At 45.6% G+C, this 12,990-nt stretch overlaps 1 protein-coding gene across 1 annotated transcript in view; it reads right to left on the reverse strand.

Moving 5' to 3' along the window:
* Window positions 1–479: 479 nt before the first annotated feature.
* LOC311118861 (retinal-specific phospholipid-transporting ATPase ABCA4-like) overlaps window positions 480–12,990 on the reverse strand; it is a gene marked incomplete at both ends in the record, with an annotated part of 39,291 nt that continues 26,780 nt past the window's right edge. Inside the window, 13 exons of the mRNA XM_084193627.1 lie at window positions 480–703; window positions 1,145–1,250; window positions 1,634–1,883; window positions 4,164–4,256; window positions 4,773–4,876; window positions 6,595–6,729; window positions 10,163–10,304; window positions 10,530–10,636; window positions 10,744–10,806; window positions 11,246–11,366; window positions 11,575–11,704; window positions 12,531–12,654; window positions 12,816–12,963. Of these exons, the coding sequence (XP_084049753.1) occupies window positions 480–703; window positions 1,145–1,250; window positions 1,634–1,883; window positions 4,164–4,256; window positions 4,773–4,876; window positions 6,595–6,729; window positions 10,163–10,304; window positions 10,530–10,636; window positions 10,744–10,806; window positions 11,246–11,366; window positions 11,575–11,704; window positions 12,531–12,654; window positions 12,816–12,963 (1,747 nt within the window). The remainder of the gene's footprint in view (window positions 704–1,144; window positions 1,251–1,633; window positions 1,884–4,163; window positions 4,257–4,772; window positions 4,877–6,594; window positions 6,730–10,162; window positions 10,305–10,529; window positions 10,637–10,743; window positions 10,807–11,245; window positions 11,367–11,574; window positions 11,705–12,530; window positions 12,655–12,815; window positions 12,964–12,990) is intronic.

Below are 12,990 nucleotides of genomic sequence, written 5' to 3' on the forward strand. Positions count from 1 at the left end.
GTCTTCAATCGAGACTGCTTGGCTAGAACGAAAGCCTGCACCCACACAGCCCTCTGTGGATAACATTTTCTCCCGATAACATTTTCTCCCTGTACTATATATTAGCTGAGCATATAAAGCTGTGCTTACTATGACTGTGATATGTGGTTGACCCACCTGGCTATCTTAAGATGAACTCACTAACTGTAAGTCGCTCTGCATAAGAGCTTCTGCTAAATGACTAAAATGTCAGTGTGATTGTAAGAAAATGAATACCATCCTAAAGTGCTGAAAATTTAAATAAAATATATATACATATATATATATATAAGCCAGGCAAGATATTGCTACATTATTTGAAAGGCTATAGAAGTTATCTAAACATTATTATTAGTTTTTGTAAATAAATGTCAGTGTAAAGGCAGCGCCACCTTGTGGTCCCCATATTGATACTGCGTTAAAAATAAATAGGGAACCTTTTCTCTGTGTAGGTGTGTATTTCACAAACTACTATAAACCAAGGGGGCTGCTTCCTCTTCCCTGGGTCTGATTTCACTGAACAAGGGGGGCTGCTTCCTCTTCACTGGGTCTGATTTCACTGAACAAGGGGGCTGCTTCCTCTTCACTGGGTCTGATTTCACTGAACAAGGGGGCTGCTTCCTCTTCACTGGGTCTGATTTCACTGAACAAGGGGGCTGCTTCCTCTTCACTGGGTCTGATTTCACTGAACAAGTGAAAGAGAAAGGACATGAGGAGAGGAAGCCACTTCAGACTATTGAGATACACCCCTGATGTGTTTGAGGAACAATAGTAAAGCATCTGCTGTCAACCTGATGTCAGTGTCCTGCAAACATTACCTCTTGTCTTGTCTTGGGCAACCCTTTTACACAATGCACAATCAACATCTAAAAAGAAAAATATGACTTCCAAAGTCTAAGGAACATATTCCAAATATAATTAGTAAATCTAGCCATAATTAATTTAAAAATGTTTTTTTTTTATAATACTGCCAGTGCCTGTGCATGTCTAGATATTACAATATATTTAGTCGGTTTTCTGCATTAAAAAGTTAGACAATGCATTCTGTAGGAAGTCATATTTTCACAGATTGACTTTCAAGTTTTATTTTGTCTTCTGGTTTTTATCTTGACGGGGGAGACCTTGCGTTTCGTGGGGACATTTTGTGTTTCTTTGCGTGTGTTGACCGCTCGGGGTTGTAAGACAACGTCCTCATCCTCTCCTGCCTGCTGCTTAGCAAAGTTCACAAACACCTGGAGAACAGAGCGCGAACACCCATTACTATCAACACAATGTCAACGAAAACACCTACATTCAATAAAAGTCCTTCATCATCACTATTCGCTGCAGCTATTTCTCTCACTGCTTGCTAAGGAAGGTGCCATCAATTTGTACTCAAGGATATTCTTTATTCAAGTCTTAATCACTCATAATAAATCACCCTGACTTCAGATGTCTTTCTGGCTGTGTATGATGAGGTCACATTGCTGAGTCTACCTTAAACATTGCCGTGCTCATTACCTGTGGTCTGTGTGGTCAGTGATACAGACTAGTCCTCAATGTGGTTTCACCTTGTTGGTGCTAGTCCTTAACCCTAACCCCTAACCCTAATCTTAACACCATCCCTCTAGTTTACCTGATCTAGTGTGGTCTGTGATACAGAGTAGTCCTCTATGTTGAGTTTGTCCTTGTTGGCGACCACTAGCTGGAAGATCCTAGCCAGGGAGGAGGCGGCGATCTCATACTGCAGAGTGTTGTAGTGCTTCTCTCTCTGGACACAACCCGGGAAGCTGCTTTCCATGAAGCTCTCCGCTGGACCCAAGTCTGGAGACACGCCTGCTTTAGCTGCCTTGACCTTCATGGTCACCACATAGCCATCACCAAACCTGGAGAGGAGAGGGGGAGAGAGAGGTCACCATGTAGCCATCACCAAACCTGGAGAGGAGAGGGGGGAGAGAGGTCACCACGTAGCCATCACCAAACCTGGAGAGGAGAGGGGGAGAGAGAGGTCACCACGTAGCCATCACCAAACCTGGAGAGGAGAGGGGGAGAGAGAGGTCACCATGTAGCCATCACCAAACCTGGAGAGGAGAGGGGGGAGAGAGGTCACCATGTAGCCATCACCAAACCTGGAGAGGAGAGGGGGGAGAGAGAGGTCACCACGTAGCCATCACCAAACCTGGAGAGGAGAGGGGGAGAGAGAGGTCACCATGTAGCCATCACCAAACCTGGAGAGGAGAGGAGAGGAGGAAAGAGGTCACCACATAGCCATCACCAAACCTGGAGAGGAGAGGGGGAGAGAGAGTTCACCACGTAGCCATCACCAAACCTGGAGAGGAGAGGAGAGGGGAGAGAGAGGTCACCACGTAGCCATCACCAAACCTGGAGAGGAGAGGAGAGGGGGAGAGAGAGGTCACCACGTAGCCATCACCAAACCTGGAGAGGAGAGGGGGAGAGAGAGTTCACCACGTAGCCATCACCAAACCTGGAGAGGAGAGGGGGAGAGAGAGGTCACCACGTAGCCATCACCAAACCTGGAGAGGAGAGGAGAGGGGGAGAGAGAGGTCACCATGTAGCCATCACCAAACCTGGAGAGGAGAGGAGAGTAGGAGAGAGGTCACCACATAGCCATCACCAAACCTGGAGGGGAGAGGAGAGTAGGAGAGAGGTCATGATTGAAGAATGAAGCAGGTGTTAATCATGGGCTTTGCTACACAGAAAGCAGCAGTTGACTACTCCATTGTCAACACCTTAATCAAATCAGCAGGCCTATATCAATATCTTGAATAATACCATATAAGTATCATGACGTTAGCTTTTAGAACCCCGTGTTTTCCACTGGTCCAAGTCGTTAAAGCTAGAGTCCTTAATTGAAACAATAAAAAAGCGGTCACCCTGCTTCTGTTTTGGTAAACAGCTGAGGGATGGGCCTGGAGAAATGTAACCACTCAAATTCATAGACAAAGCCAAGGATGCAAGGACAGACCATCCATGATATCAAAATGAGTAGTGTTAACCATGTTGTGAGGCTATACCGTGTTTGTTTACATTGTTTACAAACATTGGAGTAAAACAAGTTTATATTTTGGGTTCTGATGGGGTACGACAGTTGAACTAAGCTCACGAGGCATTTATAAGTTACATTCTACAAGAATCAAATGGGTTAATTTATTAATTTATAAGTCCAATGATTGATGTAGCAACTAAGGATTCTAGCTTTGAAGTATTCAATAATGTGTATTTTGAATCTACCAGAGGCCACCAGAATAGAGCTCGTTCTGCAAAAACAGATCCCGGGGGGCATGCACCGGCATACCGTCCCAGCCCGGAACTCCCTGGCCGGCTACTTTCTCTATTTGGCTGGTTACTCCATGCACTTGAGGAAAGCACTGTGATCAGTCACTCGTTTAGATCTTGTCAAACCAGGTGTGTTATTTTTCTACTAATTTAATTAGAAATGATGTGATTGTTGTTAAATCTTCCTCTCTTTTTTTATGGTCCTTCAAGACGGATAGGAACAATTGTCCTGGGACATGAGCAGCAGGGAAAAAGTCTCTGGAGTGATGGGTATAATGAAGCCAGTGTAGGATAAGCGCCTATGTAAGAAGGAAGACAGACTTACTTGTATTTGAGGTGCTGTATGATAACAGACTTACTTGTATTTGAGGTGTTGTATGATAACATACTTACTTGTATTTGAGGTGCTGTATGATAACAGACTTACTTGTATTTGAGGTGCTGTATGATAACAGACTTACTTGTATTTGAGGTGTTGTATGATAACAGACTTACTTGTATTTGAGGTGCTGTATGATAACAGACTTACTTGTATTTGAGGTGCTGTATGATAACAGAGTTACTTGTATTTGAGGTGTTGTATGATAACAGACTTACTTGTATTTGAGGTGCTGTATGATAACAGACTTACTTGTATTTGAGGTGCTGTATGATAACAGACTTACTTGTATTTGAGGTGCTGTATGATAACAGACTTACTTGTATTTGAGGTGTTGTATGATAACAGACTTACTTATATTTGAGGTGTTGTATGATAACAGACTTACTTGTATTTGAGGTGTTGTATGATAACAGACTTACTTGTATTTGAGGTGCTGTATGATAACAGACTTACTTGTATTTGAGGTGCTGTATGATAACAGACTTACTTGTATTTGAGGTGCTGTATGGTTCCCAGACACTTGAAGGTGCCGTTGACCATGATGGCCAAACGAGTGCACAGAGCTTCACACTCCTCCATACTGGGGAGACAGAGACAGATAAGCAGTCAATAGACATCAAACTGTCTCTTTACCACTTCAGCCTCTCTCTCTCTCTCTCTCTCTCTCTCTCTCTCTCTCTCTCTCTCTCTCTCTCTCTCTCTCTCTCTCTCTCTCTCTCTCTCTCTCTCTCTCTCTCTCTCTCTCTCTCTCTCTCTCTCTCTCTCTCTCTCTCTCTCTCTCTCTCTCTCTCTCTCTCTCTCTCTCTCTCTCTCTCTCTCTCTCCCTTCCATCCCTCCCTCCCTCCCTCCCTCCCTCCCTCCCTCCCTCCCTCCCTCCCTCCCTCCCTCCCTCCCTCTGTCCTTCCTTCCCTCCTTCCTTCCCTCCATCCTTCCATCTTCCTTCCTTCCTTCCTTCCCTGCCCATGTTTACCACGTTGCTGTGTCTTGGATCAACAGCAACTACACTAGTTATTGTACAGTAATCCCATTGGACTGGACTTGTTTGGGAAAGTGTTGGGGAAGGGCCTGGGTGTGTGTGTGTGTGGGTGGGGTGTACCTGTGTGATGTCAGAACCACAGCCCTCCCGTCCTGGATGACACTCATAATGGCAGTCCACAGGAACCTCCTGGAGTGGGGGTCCATACCTGTAGTGGGTTCATCCTATAGGGGGATATACATACACACATTAGCATGATGGACTGGGGTCCTATATAGTATGACTCTAAATGTCTTATAAACACAGTGAAAACGCCTTATCGGCATTAACATATGACAGGCATTTCACAGTAGTGGCAGTCTGAGCTGAACTGTGTATACTGTATGTATAGTGTATAGTGTATAGTGTATAGTGTGTAGTGTATAGTGTATAGTGTATAGTGTATAGTGTATAGTGTGTAGTGTATAGTGTATAGTGTATAGTGTATAGTGTATAGTGTGTAGTGTATAGTGTATAGTGTATAGTGTATAGTGTATAGTGTATAGTGTGTAGTGTGTAGTGTATAGTGTATAGTGTATAGTGTGTAGTGTGTAGTGTGTAGTGTATAGTGTATAGTGTATAGTGTACATGTAGTGTACATGTAGTGTATAGTGTGTAGTGTATAGTGTATAGTGTATAGTGTATAGTGTACATGTAGTGTATAGTGTGTAGTGTGTAGTGTATAGTGTATAGTGTATAGTGTATAGTGTGTAATGTGTAGTGTATAGTGTATAGTGTATGTATAGTGTATGTATAGTGTATAGTGTATAGTGTATAGTGTATAGTGTATAGTGTATAGTGTACATGTAGTGTATAGTGTGTAGTGTGTAGTGTATAGTGTATAGTGTATAGTGTATAGTGTATGTATAGTGTATGTATAGTGTATAGTGTATAGTGTATAGTGTATAGTGTATATGTAGTGTATAGTGTATAGTGTACATGTAGTGTATAGTGTATAGTGTATAGTGTATATATAATGTACACTACCGTTCAAAAGTTTGGGGTCACTTAGAAATGTCCTTGTTTTCGAAAGAAAAGCAATTTTTCTGTCTTCAGTTTCATGGATAATTCTCGCATGGAACAGCCTTCATTTCTCAGAACAAGAATAGAATGACGAGTTTCAGAAGAAAGTTCTTTGTTTCTGGCCATTTTGAGCCTGTAATTGAACCCACAATTGCTGATGCTCCAGATACTCAACTAGTCTCAAGAAGGCCAGTTTTATTGCTTCTTTAATCAGCACAACAATTTTCAGCTGTGCTAACATTATTGCAAAAGGGTTTTCTAATGATAAACTTGGATTAGCAAACACAACGTGCCATTGGAACACAGGACTGATGGTTGCTGATAATGGGCCTCTGTACGCCTATGTAGATATTCCATAAAAAATCAGTCGTTTCCAGCTACAATAGCCATTTACAACATTAACAATGTCTACACTGTATTTCGGATCAATTTGATGTTATTTTAATGGACAAAAAAAATTGCTTTTCTTTCGAAAACAAGGACATTTCTAAGTGACCCCAAACTTTTGAACGGTAGTGAATGTATAGTGTCAAGGTATAACACTTGTAACGTTGTCTAACATTTAGCTGTCCATGCTGTCTCTGGTCTGGTTTTTAGGTATTTTTGGGGCACTGCACCAGTGGACAAATAGGATGTACATATCACCCCTACACTGTCCAAAACACAGGCCCATGTGGGAATGAATAAAGTCCCATGCCATTGGCTGACTCACCGGTATAACCAGCCAATCATAGCTGGTTGGGGAGCCTGCCCTGCCTTTTCAATGGTAGTGTTAAACACTGATTGGTTGACTCACCAGTATAACCAGCCAATCATAGCTGGTTGGGGAGCCTGCCCTGCCTTTTCAATGGTAGTGTTAAACACCGATTGGTTGACTCACCAGTAGAACCAGGGCTGGGCAGCCAATCATAGCGATGGCTGTGGAGAGCTTCCTCTTGTTGCCTCCGCTGTATGTTCCTGCACAGCGACCAGCATACTCTGACAGGCCCAGCTTCTGGATGCCCCACTCTGCCACCTAGTGGGGAGACAGGACAGGTGCAGGATGTCACAAACGGCAAAGGGTAAAATACAGGCATGTTAACAGAAATACATACACACACCTGAATACACACACCTGCATACACACACCTGAATACACACATACAGTACACTCACACAAACACACACACACACACAAACACACACACACACACACACACACACACACACCGTCGGAGGAGAGGCACTCGGCCTGCTGGTCCGACTTAGGAGGCGCGTACACCACCCATCGCTTCCAATTATATTACTCGCTAATGTTCAGTCTTTGGATAACAAAGTCGACGAGCTCAGGGCAAGGATTTCTTTCCAGAGAGACATCAGGGCCTGTAACATACTTTGTTTCACGGAAACATGGCTCTCTGGGGATATTCTGTCGAAATCGGTCCAGCCAGATGGGTTCTCAGTTCATCGCGCAGAGAGAAATAAATATCTCTCCAGGAAGCAGAAGGGCGGAGGTGTGTGTTTCATGATTAACGACTCATGGTGTAATTGTAGTAACATAGAGGAACTCGAGTCCTTCTGTTTACCCAACCTAGAATACCTCACAATCAAATGCCGACCGTATTATCTCCCAAGATAATTCTCTTTGGTTATAGTCACGTCCGTGTATATCCCCCCTCAAGCCGATACCACGACGGCCCTCAAAGAACTTCACTGGACCTTATGCAAACACTAAACCACATATCCTGAGGCTGCATTTATTGTAGCCGGGGATTTTAACAAAGCAAATTTGAGGACTAGGCTGCCGAAGTTCTATCAACATATCAACTGTTGTACTCGCGCTGCTAAAATCCTCGACCATTGCTATTCAAACTTCCGGGATGGTTATAAGGCCCTCCCCCGCCCACCTTTCAGCAAATCTGACCACGACTCCATTTTGCTTCTCCCTTCCTATAGGCAGAAACTCAAACAAGAAGTAACCGTGCTAAGGACTATTCAACGCTGGACTGACCAATCGGAATCCACGCTTCAAGATTGTTTTGATCACGCTGACTGGGATATGTTCCGGGTAGCTCCCGAAAATAATTTAGACATATACACTGAAATGGTGACAGAGTTTATCAGGAATTGTATAGGTGATGTTGTGCCCACTGTGACTATTAAAACCTACCCTAACCAGAAACCGTGGATAGACGGCAGCATTCGCACAAATCTGAAAGCGCGAACCACCGCATTCAACCCTGGCAAGGTGACTGGGAATATGGCAGAATGCAAACAGTGTAGCTACTCACTCCACAAGGCAATTAAACTGGCAAAACATCAGTATAGAGACAAAGTGGAGTCGCAATTCAACGGCTTAGACACAAGACGTATGTGGCAGACAATCACGGACTACAAAAAGAAAACCAGCCACGTCTCACTTCCAGACAAGCTAAACACCTTCTTCGCCCGCTTTGAGGATAACAAAGTGCCACTGACGAGGCCCACTACCAAGGACTGTGGCCTCTCCTTCTCCATGGCCGACGTGATTAAAACATTTAAGCATGTTAACCTCCGCAAGGCTGCCGGCCCAGACGGCATCCCTAGCCGCGTCCTCAGAGCATGCGCAGACCAGCTGGCTGGTGTGTTCATGGACATATTCAATCTCTCCCTTCCCAGTCTGCTGTTTCCACATGCTTCACATTGGCCACCATTGTTCCTGTGCCCAAGAAAGCAAAGGTAACTGAACTAAATGACTATCGCCCTGTAGCACTCACCTCTGTCATCATGAAGTGCTTTGAGAGACTAGTCAAGGATCATATCACCTCTACCTTACCTGTCACCCTAGACCCACTTCAATTTGCTTACCGCCCCAATAGATCCACAGACGATGCAATCGCCATCACACTGCACACTGCCCTATCCCATCTGGACAAGAGGAATACCTATGTAAGAATGCTGTTCATTGACTATAGCTCAGCATTCAACCCCATAGTACCCTCCAAGCTCATCATTAAGCTCGAGGCCCTGAGTCTGAACCCCGCCCTGTGCAACTGGGTCCTGGACTTCCTGACGGGCCGCCCCCAGGTGGTGAAGGTACACGGGGGCCCCACATGGGTGCGTACTCAGCCCCCTACTGTACTCCCTGTTCACCAATGATTTCGTGGCCAAGCACGCCTCCAACTCAATCATCAAGTTTGCAGACGACACAACAGTAGTAGGCTTGATTACCAACAATGACTAGACAGCCTACAGGGAGGAGGTGAGGGCTCTGGGAGTGTGGTGCCAGGAAAATAACCTCTCACTCAACGTCAACAAAACAAAGGAGATGATCGTGGACTTCAGGAAACAGCAGAGGGTGAACCCCACTATCCACATCCACGGAACCGCAGTGGAGAAGGTAGAAAGCTTCAAGTTCCTCTGCGTACACATCACTGAAAAACTGAAATGGTCCACCCACACAGACGGTGTGGTGAAGAAGGCGCAACAGAGCCTTTTCAACCTCAGGAGGCTGAATAAATTTGGCTTGGCACCTAAAACCCTCACAAACTTTTACAGATGCACAATTGAGAGCATCCTGTCGGGCTGTATGACCGCCTGGTATGGCAACCGCAGGGCTCTCCAGAGGGTGGTGCGGTCTGCCGAACACATCACCGGGGGCAAACTACCCGCCCTCCAGGACACCTACAGCACCCGATGTCACAGGAAGGCCAAAAAGATCATCAAGGACATCAACCACCCGAGCCACTGCCTGTTCACCCCGCTATCATCCAGAAGGCGAGGTCAGCACAGGTACATCAGAGCTGGGACCGAGAGAATGAAAAACAGCTTCTATCTCAAGGCCATCAGACTGTTAAATAGCCATCACTAACTAGCATATTAGAGGCTGCTGCTCCCTATTGAAATCACTGGCCAATTTAAGAAATGGAACACTAGTCACTTTAATAATGTTTACATATCTTGCATTACTCATCTCATATGTATATACTGTATTCTATAATATTCTACTGTATCTTAGTCCATGCCGCTCTGTCATTGATTGTCCATATATGTATATATTCTTAATTCCATTCCTTACTTAGATTTGTGTGTATTGGGTATACGTTGTGAAATTGTTAAATATTACTTGTTAGATATTACTGCACTGTGGGAGCTAGAAGCACAAGCATTTCGCTACACTCGCAATAACACCTGCTAAACACTTGTATGTGACAAATAAAATGTGATTTGATTTGATTTTAAACACAAACACACACACACACACACACACACACACACACACACACACACACACACACACACACACACACACACACACACACAAACACACACACACACACACACACAGACACACACACACACACACACACACACACAAACACACACACACACACAGACACACACACACACAAACAAACACACACACACAAACACACACACACACACACACACACACACACACACACCCAGTATTATCTATCTCTACTCACTCTGCTGATGTCTGACTCGGGGACCCCTCGGAGGCGAGCGTAGAGGTACAGGTGTTCCCTGCCTGTCAGCAGGTCGTCTATAGCATCAAACTGGGGGCAGTAGCCCATATTCTGATGCACGTCCAACATGTCTGACAGGATACTGAGGGACCACAGAGAAAGTGGTGCTTGGAGATAGTTTGTCTCTACTGCATTGGGTGGATTCACTTAAAACGTTGATTCAAATTCAAAAAAGGCTTGTCTACACTTGCACCATTGTCAGTTGCTTTTTGCAGGAGGAATACAACAACATTGAGTATTTTCTGAATGGGGTCCAACACACACTATTTCCCCACATAATTCCTGGTGTTATTCCGATGTGTTGTACCTGTATCCAGCGACAGTGGCCTCTCCGGAACTAACGTCTGTGTCTCCAGTCAACATCTTGAAGGTAGTGGTCTTCCCTGCCCCGTTCACTCCTAACAGACCAAAACACTGACAGCAGAGAGACGTGGTCAGACTAGCGACTGTGGAACACTGCAATCTGTTAAAGAAATTAAGGGGGTAGAAGGTTAAAGGTGAAAGAGCTTATAGAGGCAGACCTCTCCTGCAGGCACGCCCACACAGATCCTGTCCACTGCTTGTCTCTTCTTCCCAGAGTACGTCTGTAGAGAGGGACACAGACCCAGAGTACGTTTGTACAGAGAGGGACACAGACCCAGAGTACGTTTGTACAGAGGGACACAGACCAAGAGTACGTTTGTACAGAGGGACACAGACCCAGAGTACGTTTGTACAGAGGGACACAGACCCAGAGTACGTTTGTACAGAGGGACACAGACCCAGAGTACGTTTGTCCAGAGGGACACAGACCCAGAGTACGTTTGTCCAGAGGGACACAGACGCAGTATATACGTAACTACACATGCCTACAATCCAATATTACTTCACAGTTTCCTCCCTTCGGTCCAGTAGGTTGCAGACCACATTTGACACAACGGGTTGCGAAACAGATATATTTTTTTGAGGAGTCTGTATGCACAAGCATGTTAAGACAAGTGTTGCGTGGGGGTCTCCTAATGTCGTATTCAGATGATCGTTGACCTTGCAGAGGTCTCTGATCTGTAGAATGTCACTCTTGTTCCCTCCGTTGTAGATCCTCTCTCTCTCCACCGCCACGTCCTCGTCCTCATCTTTAGGAGGGGGCCCTCGGAAGTCTGATAACCTGGGGGGGGGGGAGAATTTATTAGATCATTGATTGGTTGATCGATCGATACGACCCCTTTTCACATCAAGTGTACGTAGGGTTTGAGATAAGTAACTAACTTGAATGACCCACTAAATTAGGTTGATTTCCAGTGTGAATGGGATTTTAATTTCCTAATGTGCAAAGACGGGATAAAATGTAATATTGAACACAGATAGTTCCTCACCAGTGGTCCAGGAAGAAGCGGTACTGTATGAGGATGTTGAAGAGGAAATACACAAATCCCTCCACAGCCATGAAGGCCAGGTTCTTCCCTACAAAGTCCCATTTGAACGGGTTCATGGCACGGTCCTCACCTGAAACACAACATGGGACAATATACCGGGCCTTGATCCTCAGAAGAGTTGGCTAAAATACAAACAGATCTGGTTACCAGGCTAGAGATATGCCCAAATGAATAGTTTATGTGGGCTGGAGGAGGTTAAATGAACAGAGGAGTGCTGTGAGCTGGAGGAGGTTTGATGTGGCAGTGCTGTGAGCTGGAGGAGGTTTGATGTGGCAGTGTTGTGGGCTGGAGGAGGTTTGATGTGGCAGTGTTGTGAGCTGGAGGAGGTTTGATGTGGCAGTGTTGTGGGCTGGAGGAGGTTTAATGTTGCAGTGTTGTGGTCTGGAGGAGGTTTGATGTGGCAGTGTTGTGGGCTGGAGGAGGTTTGATGTGGCAGTGTTGTGGTCTGGAGGAGGTTTGATGTGGCAGTGTTGTGGGCTGGAGGAGGTTTGATGTGGCAGTGTTGTGGGCTGGAGGAGGTTTGATGTGGCAGTGTTGTGGTCTGGAGGAGGTTTGATGTGGCAGTGTTGTGGGCTGGAGGAGGTTTGATGTGGCAGTGTTGTGGGCTGGAGGAGGTTTGATGTGGCAGTGTTGTGGGCTGGAGGAGGTTTGATGTGGCAGTGCTGTGGGCTGGAGGAGGTTTGATGTGGTAGTGTTGTGAGCTGGAGGAGATTTGATGTGGCAGTGCTGTGGGCTGGAGGAGGTTTGATGTGGCAGTGCTGTGAGCTGGAGGAGGTTTGATGTGGCAGTGCTGTGAGCTGGAGGAGGTTTGATGTGGCAGTGTTGTGGGCTGGAGGAGGTTTAATGTGGCAGTGTTGTGGGCCACAGAGATACAACATTAGCTATGTTGTGCTCACCAAAGTGTGCGTAGACATCAGTCACTGCCTGGTTCATAGCCATGTCAATCAGACCCCGGCCCAGACAGAAGTGAGGGAACACCAGGAGACCTTTCTTCAGCCACTCATTGAACTCTAACAAGGCCTGGGGAGCACAACAACAAGAAACAACAACAACAATTCAACATTAGCAGAGACCGGAGAACACAAAACACTACTAGACATTAATGTGCATAATTCTCCACCGCTCTCTCTTTCTTCCTCTCCCATACACAATCTGCCTCTCCCTCTCTCCCCCTTCCTCACCCGGTTGTTCTCGAACAGTTCCAATATGAATGTGAGGGCGCTGCTGTTGATGCCGATGAACAGGTTGATGCAGGACAGAGAGACGTAGGCCGTACTGGGGATGTTAAAGATGTACGACATGGGGTACATCATGGGGGTTACTGACCACCTAGAGAGAGAGAGAGAGAGAGAGAGA

The sequence above is a fragment of the Coregonus lavaretus genome, assembly GCF_964263955.1.
Source record: "Coregonus lavaretus genome assembly, contig: HAP1_SCAFFOLD_611, whole genome shotgun sequence".
NCBI lineage: Eukaryota > Metazoa > Chordata > Actinopteri > Salmoniformes > Salmonidae > Coregonus > Coregonus lavaretus.